The sequence below is a fragment of the Micromys minutus genome (genome assembly GCF_963924665.1).
Source record: "Micromys minutus genome assembly, chromosome: X".
In the NCBI taxonomy this organism is placed as follows: Eukaryota; Metazoa; Chordata; class Mammalia; order Rodentia; family Muridae; genus Micromys; species Micromys minutus.
Genome location: NC_137970.1, coordinates 73758291 through 73771673, shown reverse-complemented (window position 1 = coordinate 73771673; position 13383 = coordinate 73758291). Strand labels below are relative to the sequence as shown.

Genomic DNA, 13383 nt, shown 5'->3' with positions numbered 1-13383 from the left:
TATAGACATATTATATATACATAATAAATATTTTTTAAAAAAAATAGAGCTCTGACACTTTTGCTAGAGTTTTTGATGCCACAGTAGAAGATTCCCAGTACTGAAAGAAATCTAGAAAAGAACAGCACTTTCTCTTAGCTACTTTTGCATTCCTGTGTAAACACCATGGCCAAAACATCTTATAAAAAATGTTTAGGGGTTGGAGAAATGGCTCAGTGGTTAAGAGAACTGGCTGCTCTTCCAGAGGTCCTGAATTCAATTCCCAGCAACCACATGGTGGCTCACAACCATCTGTGATGGGATCTGACGCCCTCTTCTGGCATTCAAGTATACATGCAGATGGAGTACTCATATACATAAATAAATTAACAGTAAGAAAAGAAAATGTTGAATTTGGGGCGTATGGTTTCTTAGGGGTAGGGCCTATGATGGTGGTGCGAAGGTACATCCAGAGGAACAGCTGAGAGCTTACATCATGGTCCACACTTCAGAAGCTGAGAGGCTGAAAATGAGTCTTTTGAAATCCCCAAACATATTCCCAGTGACACACCTCCTCCAAGAAGACCACACTTCCTAATCCTTCCCCAGAGGCTCCACCAACCAGGGACCAAGCATTCAAATTCATGAGCCAACGGAGGCCATTGTCATCCAAACCACCACAGCATCCATATGTAACCAATTCTACTTCCTCTCTCCCTTACAGAGGAGGGGTGAGGAGTCAAGTGAAATGGAACAGATTTCAATCATTGAAAGGTTCCCGTACCCATTTCAGGTGAGTTATTTTATCTGATGCCCTCTGGAAAAGCTTCTGTAATGAGTCATTAGGAATGAATTGAAGGATACTAGGTCCCAGTGAGCAGAAACTGAAGTTGTCAAGGAAGACATGTTAAGGATCCAGGCCTGTTTGGCTCACTGCACAGTACGCCATTTACTAAGATGAGTTTCCAAGAGAGAAAGAGTTCATTTATGAGGTAGAAGTAGGAGATGCACATCTCAAATAGTCTTCTCTGCTAGGGTTGGAGGACCTTTACTAAAAATGTAAGCAGGGCAACTTAAGTTATGGAGACAGGTGGTTAAAGATAATTAGTTGTTGGCAAATGCAGAATTAATTGTCATGGTTCTTCATGGGACTCATATTCAGAAAGATGGTATAATCTGAGGGTGGAGTTTTCATCTCCATTAGAGCATTCTCTGAGAATCTGTACAGGCACAAGTGAACAGTCAGTGGTTTCTCCTAATTTCCTCTCTCCACACCCTCCCTTCTAATATTTTCCTCTCTCTCATCCCACTCTCTGTCCCTCGCATCCCCCTCTCCTAACCTTCCACACCTCTGTCCTAACCCTCTTCCTTTCCCATTTGACCCCACCTCCCTTTTAGTCCTTTTTCTCTCTGTCCTAAACGCTCCATCCTAATCTTCCTCATTTTCTCTCCTTCACCCATTTTAAAAATGATGAGCTCTCTCCATGATCTAAGGCAGGTCTCCAATTTACAACCCTTCTACCATAGCCTCCCATCTGCTGGGATTACAGGTTTACTAATTTTTGCTACCACACCCAGTCAGAACTGGTAATACTGGTTGGTAAGAGACCTTGGAGGTCCTTGAAAGGTAACCCAGGCAACAATTATTACAATTAATCTTATGTCAGAGGTCTTCCCAGCAAAGCTGGGGCTGACTAATACATACCTCAGCTGTGTTATTTGCAGGATTAGTAGGGGCTCTTTGAAATCAAATAAAATCGAACAAAAGGTAGGTTAGTGTAAATGAGATTAGCCCAGCTGTGTTTGTTGACTAGTAATGACATAAGTTAGAATTCTGTCCTTCTATGGAGTCTTAGACATCTCTACATCTTATTATTTGAATGCCAACATTCATGAGATTGGCTCTCAAGTCCTTGGAAGATACGTCCGAGCTGCAAATGACATATATTTACTATTGGAAGCCCCTTCATTTAGTAAATATGCGGCAGAAGCCTCCTGAGCAGCAAGACCAACAGGCAAAAAAAAAATGTAAACAAGCAAAGGCTAATTTATTTATTTACATTTTAAAATTTTACATGCAACACATGAAACTGACAAGCACATTTGCTTTTGTGTTTTCCCCATCTACCCCAATTTCTTTCCATCTACGCCTCAAAAAGATTATAAATCAGCAGAAGCCCCCATTCTGTTATGTCTTATTTGTGATGTCTGAATTGAGAAAGTCTTTCTTCCTCCTGGTTCTGCATGCCTAGTTAATGGTGGTCATGTGGGTTGAAAAGGCAGAAAGGGGGAGGGAAGGGATAGTATTAGGAAGTTCAGTATGGGGAAGGCTTATTAGACATTCATACACATTCTGGTCTAGTCTGAAACAGACGAAGAGTGTCTTGTTGATAGATGCAGTGTAAGCCATAGAACAGAGTATGACTTGGGCTTCCAGTTGGCTTGTTTGTATCCTGAGAGCGCTGCAGGTCACATGCAGTGAATGTAGCAGTCTCTGAAGCAGTGAAAGTCAGAAAAGGAAGTGGAAAGTCTCAGGGGGAGGGGGCTTTCTGTCATGGATTTATGAGCACAGCAAGACCAACAGGCAAAAAGAAAAATGTAAAATGATTTCTTTCATGTCACTGACTGTTAGAAAACTTGTAAAGGCAGGGCGTTTGTGGCATTTTTATTACCACTGATTTCGAACATGATCTTGTTTGGCTGCATGAGCAAATAATGAAGAACAGCATTATATAATTGAGAATAATTCATAATTCAAAAAACTGCATTTACCTTTAAAATTCATTGTGTGATAGCTATCGGCCTTATGAGAGACCCCAAACTTTTTTGGGACACTATTTCACTATGTACCCAAGGCCTAGAGTTCACCATCCTCCTGCCCAAGTTCCTGAGTAATGTCATTACAGGCATATGTCACCATGCTCGACTTTAGAACCAAATCTTTTATATTTTATGCATCTCTGTAATACCTAACACAATAAAGTTTGAAAAATACTGATGGGTTGATGATAGTCCCTGATATATACTTATTCAATTTGAAACAAATTTGTAAAACTAAGGTGGGTTTCTTTTGGCAAATATTAGTGAGAAAAGGCCACTGGAGAGAGGTGTAATCATCACAAATTAAAATTTCACTCCCTCTAATTCAAGCCAAAAAATAAAACTTGACAAAAGTTAAGTTATATAGATATTACCCCTTCAATTTTATTCCACATAAACCAAAGTTTAATACTGAGATAATGAAATTTCCTTTGCTAACAGAACAACATTCTACCAAGAGCTAAAGGAAATGTTGGAAACTAAATAGACATATAAATTAAAACATACATTAAGGGGACTTAAGAGTATTCAAAAGCTAAGAACTTCGAAGTCTTACATCCTCAGACATGAGTGGTTCTGGAAGTTTGCAGCTGGTTTACCTGACCCCTGAACCACTGCTAACTGAATACCCTGCTCATTTGTTTCTTTCCTTGCTTGCTTGATTGCTTATTTTATTCTTTCTTTTATACATCAAATGTACAATGCTGTATCTGAAGACTTACTCATTACTCTCAGATCTTTCTTCTTGCTTTCTGAAGCCTAACCTTGGAATTTGATGTGTTCATCACTCCAGGTGGTATATGATGAAGGACCTCTCTATGTTTTCTCCCCAACCGAAGAGCTGAGAAAACGCTGGATTCACCAGCTTAAAAATGGTGAGAATTGCTTTAAAATTAAATTAATTTTAGAAGGGAAAATAAGAAAATTGTAAGAAAGAGAGGAGGAAGAGAGAGAAAGGAGAAACAGAGAAAGGAAAAGGGAATCAACGAAAGGGGACAGGTTCAGCAGGGGGTAATAGAGGGAGGAGAAAAGGAGAGTTGAAGAGAGTGTTTTGCATCAACAGATTCATATTTCATCATAGGAATAAAGGATAACCTAATAGACTAAGAGTGCTAACTGAGTTCCATTGTCATCTCTCCAGCACAATTCTGTGCTTTTAAAGTGTTGCTGTTATTGTTGTTCTTGGTGGTGGTGGTGGTAGTGGCAGTGGCGGTGGCAGCGGTGGCAGTGGCGGTGGCAGCGGCGGCAGTGGTGTGTTTTTGTGTGCATGTGTGGGCAAGAACGGACAACTTTCAGTATTCAGTTCCCTTCTTCCATTGTGGGTTCCACGAATGGAACTTGTGTTATTAGGTTTGCATTGAAAGTTCCTTTACCCAGGAAGCCATCTCACCAGCCCTCTCTAGTGCAGTTTTGTAGTTGTGGACACCTTTCTTGTTCTATTTACGTAACAATATTATGTATATGCTGCACCATTTACAAAGGTGGTGTATGACTCAGTGATTATACCATATTTAACAGCCAGAGTATGGCTTGCCTAGCTATAAAACTTCATTATACCGAGTGACTGAAGTCAGAGTCAAAGAGCTTAGCCACTTTCTACCATTGACTTTTGCCAAGTAGGCCATGGCCTTTACGGTCTAGCCTTTTTTTCCAAATGGCCATGAGGATAAAGCCTGCCATACCCACCTCTAGAGTTGCCTAAGAATCAAATAAATAATGACATGTTTGAAAGTAAAAATAATAAAAAAAAAACAACAACATAAGGGACTACGTAAGACAGGGGCAGCCATCTCTTTATTGTGGGAAAATATCTCCCAAGGAGCTTCTTTGTAGTCGTTGCTCTGTGAAGACCTAAACTTGAACATTTCTTCAGTGTTTCACCACACAGTGATTCAGATAAGCTTCACTGTGAATGCTTGCAGCACAGGATGCATGCACATATTTTACTGGGTATATATAGCCACACGTCAAGTGACTGAGAGATTAACTGGTTGAGTTGACATCAGGAAAGGCTGCCCAGAGAAACAGGAAGGAGGGCAGACTGATAAGTGCACAGTTGGGTTATTGCATGACAGCTCTTTGTCCTCACTGCCATTTAGATTCTGATACTTGGTGGCTGGCCCTGTTCACTCCTTGAAAGTATAATGAGTACGAATTATAATCACCAATTCTTTCAAAATAAAGGAGGAAAGGAAGAAAAGGACCGTTGATTTATTATTGAATTCTTCCTGTGTGCCAGACACTGAGCTAAGTAACTTGTATGTATTATATTGTGTTTCATTCTTGAAATAATCTTGGACTAATGGCAACCGTAGCTAGCAACCTACAGGCCCATAATGTGCTCCAGGGTCTATGATAAGTGCTTCCAATGTATTGGCTCATTTAATCCTCACAATAGTTTTATGATGTACTGTTCTCCTATTTTCAGGTGAAAGGATTGAGGCTCAGAGAAGTAGCATACCTGAGCATGTAGCTAATCAATGGTGAAGCCTGGATACAGGCTTGAGACTCCAGTCTCAAAATGCACATACTGTTTCCAAGCCAGAGGAGTAGTCCTAAAGACTGATATAAGAACTAGAGAGGGCATCTATATTTGTATCTCTTTGGTTCCATTGACACTGTTTCATTCCATTTCTTGCGCACAGAAAACAACTGATTTTAAAAAAAAACCAGATGCATATTGAATTTTCTATGGGAGTAAGTACCTATCACCAACCTAGGTTCTGCAATGCTGGCTCACAGCGAGTTAGTTAGGAAACAGGAAACCATGGGCAGACTATCTGAGGAGAAGCTAGGGAGAAATGTGTGAGTTAGCAGTTCTTTCACACTTTGAACACTCATTTCCAAAGCAAGATCATTTACCAAAATGACCATAGGCTAAGCATGAAGCTAAGATAGCAGAAACCCTGTCACTTCAGCTGCACTGTTGATGGTCCCTAGACTGTGTGGCTAGAGACAGTTTCACACTCTCTTCTGTGTTGCTGAGGACACCTCCAATATACATTGCAAAACCAATTAGTACAGAGCACAGGAGACAAAGCAGGAGCGTTCTTTTCTAAGAAGTAGTATTGTTGCTGAGAGACTTAGATGAAAGTCTTAATAATCTCAGGTTAGACCTGATAATCTCAAATGCTAATAACTAAGAAAGAAAAGAGCTGTCGGGCTTGATGTCGTGGTGCACACCTTTAATTCCAGCATTCAGAAGACAGAGACAAGAGGTTCTTTGTGACTTCCAGGCTATCTTGGTCTACTCAGAGAGCTCTAGGCTAATCAAGGCTACATAGTGAGACGGTGTGTCCAAAGGGGGAAAAAAGCAACCAAAAATCTTTATTAGAAACCTTCAAGTCTTATTAGAGTGATACTATCCCTCTCTCAGGTTAAAAAGCACCAAGCAGAAATCACCAACATGCGAAGGAAAAGACTTCATCTGAGTGTTGAGCACTGCTGGAAGGGGTATTAAGCATAAAGAGGCATGGAGGAGCCTTCCAAAGTATTAGGTCCAAGTGAGGTTAAGCAGTAATGACCGTGTCTTGCTATACACCATAGGTCTGTGTCATTCGTCCTAAGTAAATTATATTTTCCCTTTCTATTTCTCCTTCTTCCCCTCTCCTCCTTCTCTTCTTCCTCCTTCCTCTCCTCCTTCTCTTCCTTCTCTTCCTTCCCCCCTTCTTCTCCGTCTCCTCCTCCTGCTCCTTCTCCTCCTTTTGCTCCTTCTCCTCCTCCTCTACCCCCTTCTTACCCTCCTCCTTTTCCTTCTCCTTGCTTCTCTTCTTTTTCTCTTCCTCTCCTCTGCCTTCTTTTGCCTTATTGATGTAGTTTGAGTGCAAATGTGTGCCACAGTACAAGTCTGGAAGTCCCACTTGCCTTGTGGGATCCGGCTCTCTCTAGGTACCACCTGGATTCTGGAGATTGAAGTCGGGTCATCAGGTTTGGTGACAGGTGCCTTTACCTGCAGCCACCTCACTGATCCCCTTTTCTATTTTTTGTTTCATTTTTGTTTATTATAATATCTCACATTTTAGTTCAGGCTGGCACTGAACTTACAGCCATCCTCCTGCTTCAGCCTCACCAGTGCTAGTCTCTTCTTTCTTTCTTTCTTTCTTTCTTTCTTTCTTTCTTTCTTTCTTTCTTTCTTTCTTTCCTTCCTTCCTTCCTTCCTTCCTTCCTTCCTTGAGACAGTCTCACTATGTAGCTTTGCATGACCTGGAACTTTAGACCTAGAATTTCCCAGCCAGCCTAGCCTGGAACTCACAAGCTCTGCCAGTGAGTCACAACACCTTGTTTGTAGTAGTTTTCTTAATGACACTTTCTAGAAAATGGCCATATCTTAGGACTTGGCCATGAGCTCTTTCATTCCATTTCCTTGAACACAACAGACACTTCGGCATTAAAACATAATAGATATTCTATCTCTTCTCCTCTTCCTCTTTAGCACTAATACATAAAACCAGAGCCTCATTCATGTTATGCACATGTTCTGTTGAACTATAATAGTTCAGCCTCACATTCATTTCTGAATCTGTTTGGCCAAGCTCACTCAATAAAGCCTATCCTAATTGACCTTCAAATATTACAATCATCCTGACCTCACCAAAATTAATGGCCAGGCAAAACATCAACAATGAATATGGGCAGTGAAGACTGCATGTGTGAAACAGAATTTCAGACAGTCTCCAGGTAATGTGAACAGACCAGGCTTTCACTGACTCTGAGAGGAAGCACCAACCATTGCACTTCTCTGGTGGGCCATCTGTGCATGGCTGAAGCAAGCAGTCTCCCCTAAGCTCTCTTGATGGAACACCCTGCTTCCATAATTGTCTTCTAAGTAGTTCAAAATACCAGCTCCAGATAGCCAACAAAAGTAGGAATGCTGTCGGCAAGAAGTTTTGTTGTTGTGCTGTTTTGCTTTGTCTTGTTTTGAGACAGTGTCTCACCATGTAGACCAGGCTGCCTTAAAACTCACTGTGCATCTTAGACCGTCTTAGACTCATAGTGATCCTCGTACTTTAGACTTCCACGTGCTGATATTGCAAGGCATAATGCAGTACGCCTGGCTACACAGATTAAGCAACCATTCTACCATTTAACCACCTAACCCCAAGCATCTTTTTAAACTTGTTTTATTTTATGTATGGCAGTGTTTTGCCTGGAGGTATCCATGTGCACCTCATGCATTCTTAGAGGCTGCAGAGGTCAGAATAGGGCTTCAGTTCTCCTAGAACGGGAGTTACATATGATTGTGACCATCATGTGGGTTCCAGGGATCAAAACAAAGTCTTCAGCAAGAGCAACAAGGGCTCTTAACAACTGAGCCAACTCTCCAGCACTCCCTTTCCAAGAGACTTCTTAAGAAACAGACATTATTATGGAATGTAAATAGTTCTTTTGTTGTTGTTGTTGTTACTTTGTAGCTAGAGTCTTACCACTTATCCCAGGCTGGCCTGGGACTAGTTTTGGAACTCAGCTTGGCCTTGATCCTCCTGCCTGAGACTTCCAAGTGCTGGGATTACAGAACGTCTTCCTTCCTTCCTTCCTTCCTTCCTTCCTTCCTTCCTTCCTTCCTTCCTTCCTTCCTTCCTTCCTTCTTTCCTTCCTCTCTCTCTCTCCTTCCTTTCTTCCCCTTCTCTCTCTCCTTCCTTCCTTTCCTCCCCCCTCCCTCCCTTGGTTCCTCCCTCCTCCTTCCTCTCCCACCCTTCTTTCTTTCTTTCATTCATTCATTCATTCATTCATTCTTTCTTTCTTTCTTTCTTTCTTTCTTTCTTTCTTTCTTTCTTTCTTTCTTTCTGTCTGTCTTCCTTCCTTCCTTCCTTCCTCTCTCTCTCCTTCCTTTCTTCCCCTTTCTCTTTCCTTCTTCTTTCCTTTCTTCCTTTCCTCCCTCCCTCCTCCTTCCTCCCTCCCTTCCTCTCCCTCCCTTTTTTCTTTTCCTTTCTTTCTTTCTTTCTTTCTTTCTTTCTTTCTTTCTTTCTTTCTTTCTTTCTTTCTTTCTTTCTTTCTTTCTTTCTTTCTTTCTTTCCTTGAGACAGTCTCACTATGTAGCTTTGCATGGCCTGGAACTTTAGACCTAGAATTTCCCAGCCAGCCTAGCCTGGAACGCACAGAAATCTGCCAGCTTCAGCCTTCTGTGTACTGATATTAAATGCATGGCACACCACACCCAGTGCTGAGAGGTTTCTGAACAAGCATACTACAAAAGGAGACTGCAGGAAGCTTCATTTCCCCTCACTAGCATACAAGCATAGACTAGATTGTCAGAGTGGGCAACTGTTAAGTCTTCAAGCAGTGTTTACTGGTGCCCTGACCCCCAGAAGGCACAGAGGGGCTGAAGGTTGGCCTTGAAACCCCTTGGTGAAGGCTATATATAGCCTTGTGGGGAGAAGCAGAGGTTGGTTGTGATCAAAGCAATTAGTCTAGGCAGACATTATTTAGAAAGATCAGTGCCTGTTAATAATTAAAGCCATACAGACCTTTGGCTACTTTTATTACATTACTGATTTTTAAAGATTTATTTATTTAATGTATGTGAGTACGCTGTAGCTGTCTTCAGACACACCAGAAGAAGGCATCAGATCCCATTACAGAAGGTTGTGAGCCACATTGTGGCTGCTGAGAATTGAACTCAGGACTTCTCTCCAGCTCTACATTACTGTTTTTAAAGTGACGTTAAACTCTAGGTGATGTTACTGCCACCCACCCTGTGCCTGGTAATGGTGCAGAGGAACAGTGAAAAATTGGCAGGGGAGAGTGGATAAAAGACCCCAAGGTCATGATGAAAAGCTAGGAACGTTTCTCAGCGGACGGCACTTTAGCACGCTCAAGGCCTCCTTTTCAACCCCTAATGGCACCACTCCCACCCCACCAAATCCATGGTGTGAAAAGCATCAAAAAGTCTTCTTTTTTGTTTCTTTTGTTGTTGCTGTTGCTGTTGAGTTGTTGTTGTTGTTGTTGTTTGGTTGGTTTAATGGTTTTTGTTTTTGAGATGGTTTCATGTAACCCAGGCTGGTCTCAAAGTTGCTACGTAGTTAAGGATGCATGGTCTTGACCTGCATCTACTTGCTGAGTCCTGGGATTACCAATGTATGCCACTACATCTGTTCTACGAGGTGCCAGGGATTGAACCTTCGTGCATGCTAAGCAAGTACTCTCTCAACTGTGCTACAGCCTCAGCTTTAGGATTTTGTATCGCATTTTCCCAGCCAAATCTTGAACTTCTGCTCTTCTTACCTCGGCCTCCCAAGTGCTACTTTGGGCTATACAAGGAAACCTTGTCTGGAAAAACCAAAACCAAAGCAAGGACAAAGCCAGCCCAAAAGAACAACAATGACCAAAAAAAAAAAAAAAAAAAAAAGAACTTTTAAGTTATTTTCTATACTGGACTATCTTAATTTTGTTCTTATCTTATAAAAGATTCTTCTTAGCAGTGATGTGCCTGTATTTGGAACAACCTGGCTCTTGTTCCCAGTGCTCACTTTGCCAGTTGCGCCACTGAGATTACTTCTCTCGGTTTTCAGACACCATAGTCCCTAGATGTCTTTTACAGCATTTATTTGTTTGATCATGGATATCAGTGTGGGCATCTGCATGTCGAGGCCATCCGTGAGTTCAGAAGAGAGATTTGGGTGAGTTGTTTCTCACCTTCCATCATATTTCTGAGCCAGCCGCTCTCCCTCTTACTGCTGTGTTACACAGTCAAACTTGGGGTGGATTCTCCTGTCTCTACCTTCGGTCTTGATTCTCTTCTCTTGGACATCCATCTCGGTAGGAAGCTAGACTTACAGATTTGTGCCGTCACGTTTAGCTTTTGAAGTTGGGTCTGGGAATGCAATTCAGGCTGCCAGGCTTCAGTCATAAGAACTTTTACCAGATATCTGTCTGTCCTGCCCTAGATACGTCTTAAAAAGTAATTTGTTTTTCCTACGATATACTTTGATCATGTGTTCTCCCTTCCCCAACTCTTCCTAGAATCTGCAATAATCCTCCTTACCTCCCTACCCACCCAACTTTACATTCTCTCTCTCTCTAAAAAATTGAAAATCAAAACTAAACAACAATAAAAACAATAAGACAAAGCATCCTTTTGAAATTAACTACACTGGAAAGTTCTTGAGATGCCACTGAATAAGTGAATTATGAACAGTAATTACACCTATATGCAAACCACTTTGTGTCAATTACTTTGATTTCTGGGAGATGTGTTGAGCCTGCTTACCATCCCTGTAAGAGAAATGAAACTGCATACATATGTGTGTGTATATATATATATATATGTTTGGCAATAAGATTATACACCATCTCACCTCATGATTGCCTAGCTTAGTCAGTAGTGGAGGAAGCTGAGGAACGTAGTGGCTTTTGGTTTGTATGTTTGGTTTTTCCTAAAGGCAGACTCACTTGCAATTTCCCTTGAGCTCAGCTCTGCTGATCATTCTATATACATAAAAAGCCTAATGCTGTAAATTCTGCTCAATGCAGGTGTCACTAAATCTTGTGACACAGGATTCAGGCAGAGTCACTTATACCTGGGATTTCAAGATTAAGCTGGGATTTCATTAATAAGATGTGGGGGTGATTAATTTTTAGTATAAGGCCACCTCAGCCCACATCATGAATTCTAGGCCAAGCTGGGATACAAAGTGAGACAAAGTCTGTATCAACAAACAAATAAGAAAAAAAGAGATGAGTCTGTAAGTGGGAAACAGGAAATGGGTGTACTAAAAGATGAGTCAGTAAGTGGGAAACAGGAAATGGGTGTACTAAAAGATGGGATGAGTTCAATCTAGGCCCATTTACTTCCCTCATCTGACAAACAAACAAACACCACATCTCACAACTGGCTTACAGGATAACAACTACTGAGAAAACATAGATGACATCTCTGTCGTTGGCTTCTAGAGCTATCAGCTAGTCTTATTGTGTTGACTGGGTGATACTCATTATGACCACTAAAGACAACTGTGAAGGAAACGATTATGGTCAGTGCAGACAGGCAGGCCAGGCTATGCCTGTGAACCAACTGGGCTGCTTGTTTTCTGTGTCCTTCAGAGTGTTTGAGTCTCGAGAGACTAGTTTGATGCTCAACACTTCTGGCAAAGAGAAAACAGGCAGATGGTATGATCTCTGGCATGTTCTATGTGGTCTCTCCTCTCTCTTGCAACAGTAATCCGGTACAATAGTGACCTTGTACAGAAATATCACCCCTGCTTCTGGATTGATGGACAGTATCTCTGCTGCTCTCAGACAGCCAAGAATGCTATGGGCTGCCAAATTTTGGAGAACAGGAATGGAAGTAAGATATTTAATCAATACAACTCCCCTCCATTGCCCCCCTCTCTTTGTATGTGTGTGTTGCTGAGGATAGAACCCAAGGTTCCCCATATTGATTTCTCTTTCTTTTGACATTATTTTCATCACAATCTCAAGGCTCTGTCAAGTTTAAGGACACAACCTAATTTTTGCACATTTTCACCGCTAGGAGGAGCGATGAGTTAATGGTGGCTGAACATCATCTCAGAGGTGTGACTAAGCACCAAGAATCTCTTTCTGACCTGCATAAAGGCAGTGCCTCCAACAGCAAAGCCCAGGACCAAGCCTGTCTCAGGGCCGTCTCCTAAAGTACATTTTACACTGTCACTGGCTTCTTGTCTTACAGGCTTAAAACCTGGGAGTTCTCATCGAAAAACGAAAAAGCCTCTTCCCCCTACCCCAGAGGAAGATCAGGTATAAAGGGAAATTACATACAGCTGTGGGTTAAATAAAAATTTGTTGTCACACACACCTTTAATTCCAGCATTTGGCAGGGGCAGAGGCAGAGGCAGTGAGTTCTAGGATAGCCAGAGATCTTGTCTCAAACACACACACACACACACACACACACACACACACACACACACACACACACATGTTGATGATGCATGCATTAAATCCGAGCACTTGGAAGGCAGAGGCAGGTGAATCTCTTGAGTTTGAAGCCAACCTAGTCTACAGAGTGAGTTCCAGGACAGTCAGGACTACACAGATACACTGTTTCAAATGATAACAAATGTTGTCAAACAGGGAGCATACATCAGAGTCTTAGACTTGCCTAGAATTTGGGAGTACTCACTAGTATTATGCTGAGCAAAAGGGTCTGCCCATCTACTTAGATTTACTTTTCAGTAAGACAAGGGCTATTGGGTAGCTCTTGGCAACTATCTAATATACCCTCCCCCTTTTGAGATGGGGCTTCACTATGGAGTGTCAGGTGCCGAGGAACTCACCTTGAAGACAGGCTGACCTTAAACTCACAGAGATGTTCCTGCTTCTGCCTCCAGAGTAGTGGGATTAAAGGTCATCATGCCCAGCTTATTTTTGTCAATTAAAGTGTTTTCAAGCATACAACAAGGTGAAAAGAATTTAGCACTGAGCCACATTTAGATGCAATTGCCACCAAGCCTGACAACCTGAGTTTGATTCTTGGAATACACATGGTTAATGGTTATACTCTGACTTTCATGTGTACGTTTTGAAACATGTGCATGAACACACACAAACACACACACACACACACACACACACAGTGAGGGAGACAGACACACACGGAGAATAAAT

General features: G+C 41.7%; 1 protein-coding gene across 1 annotated transcript in view; it reads left to right on the top strand.

The window, feature by feature from the left end:
* The window catches only part of BTK (Bruton tyrosine kinase), a 39704-nt gene that overhangs the window by 12520 nt on the left and 13801 nt on the right, over positions 1-13383 (top strand). Inside the window, exons 4-7 of the mRNA XM_080910783.1 lie at positions 704-772; positions 3593-3674; positions 11954-12082; positions 12446-12513. Coding sequence (XP_080766909.1) covers positions 704-772; positions 3593-3674; positions 11954-12082; positions 12446-12513 — 348 coding nt within the window. The remainder of the gene's footprint in view (positions 1-703; positions 773-3592; positions 3675-11953; positions 12083-12445; positions 12514-13383) is intronic.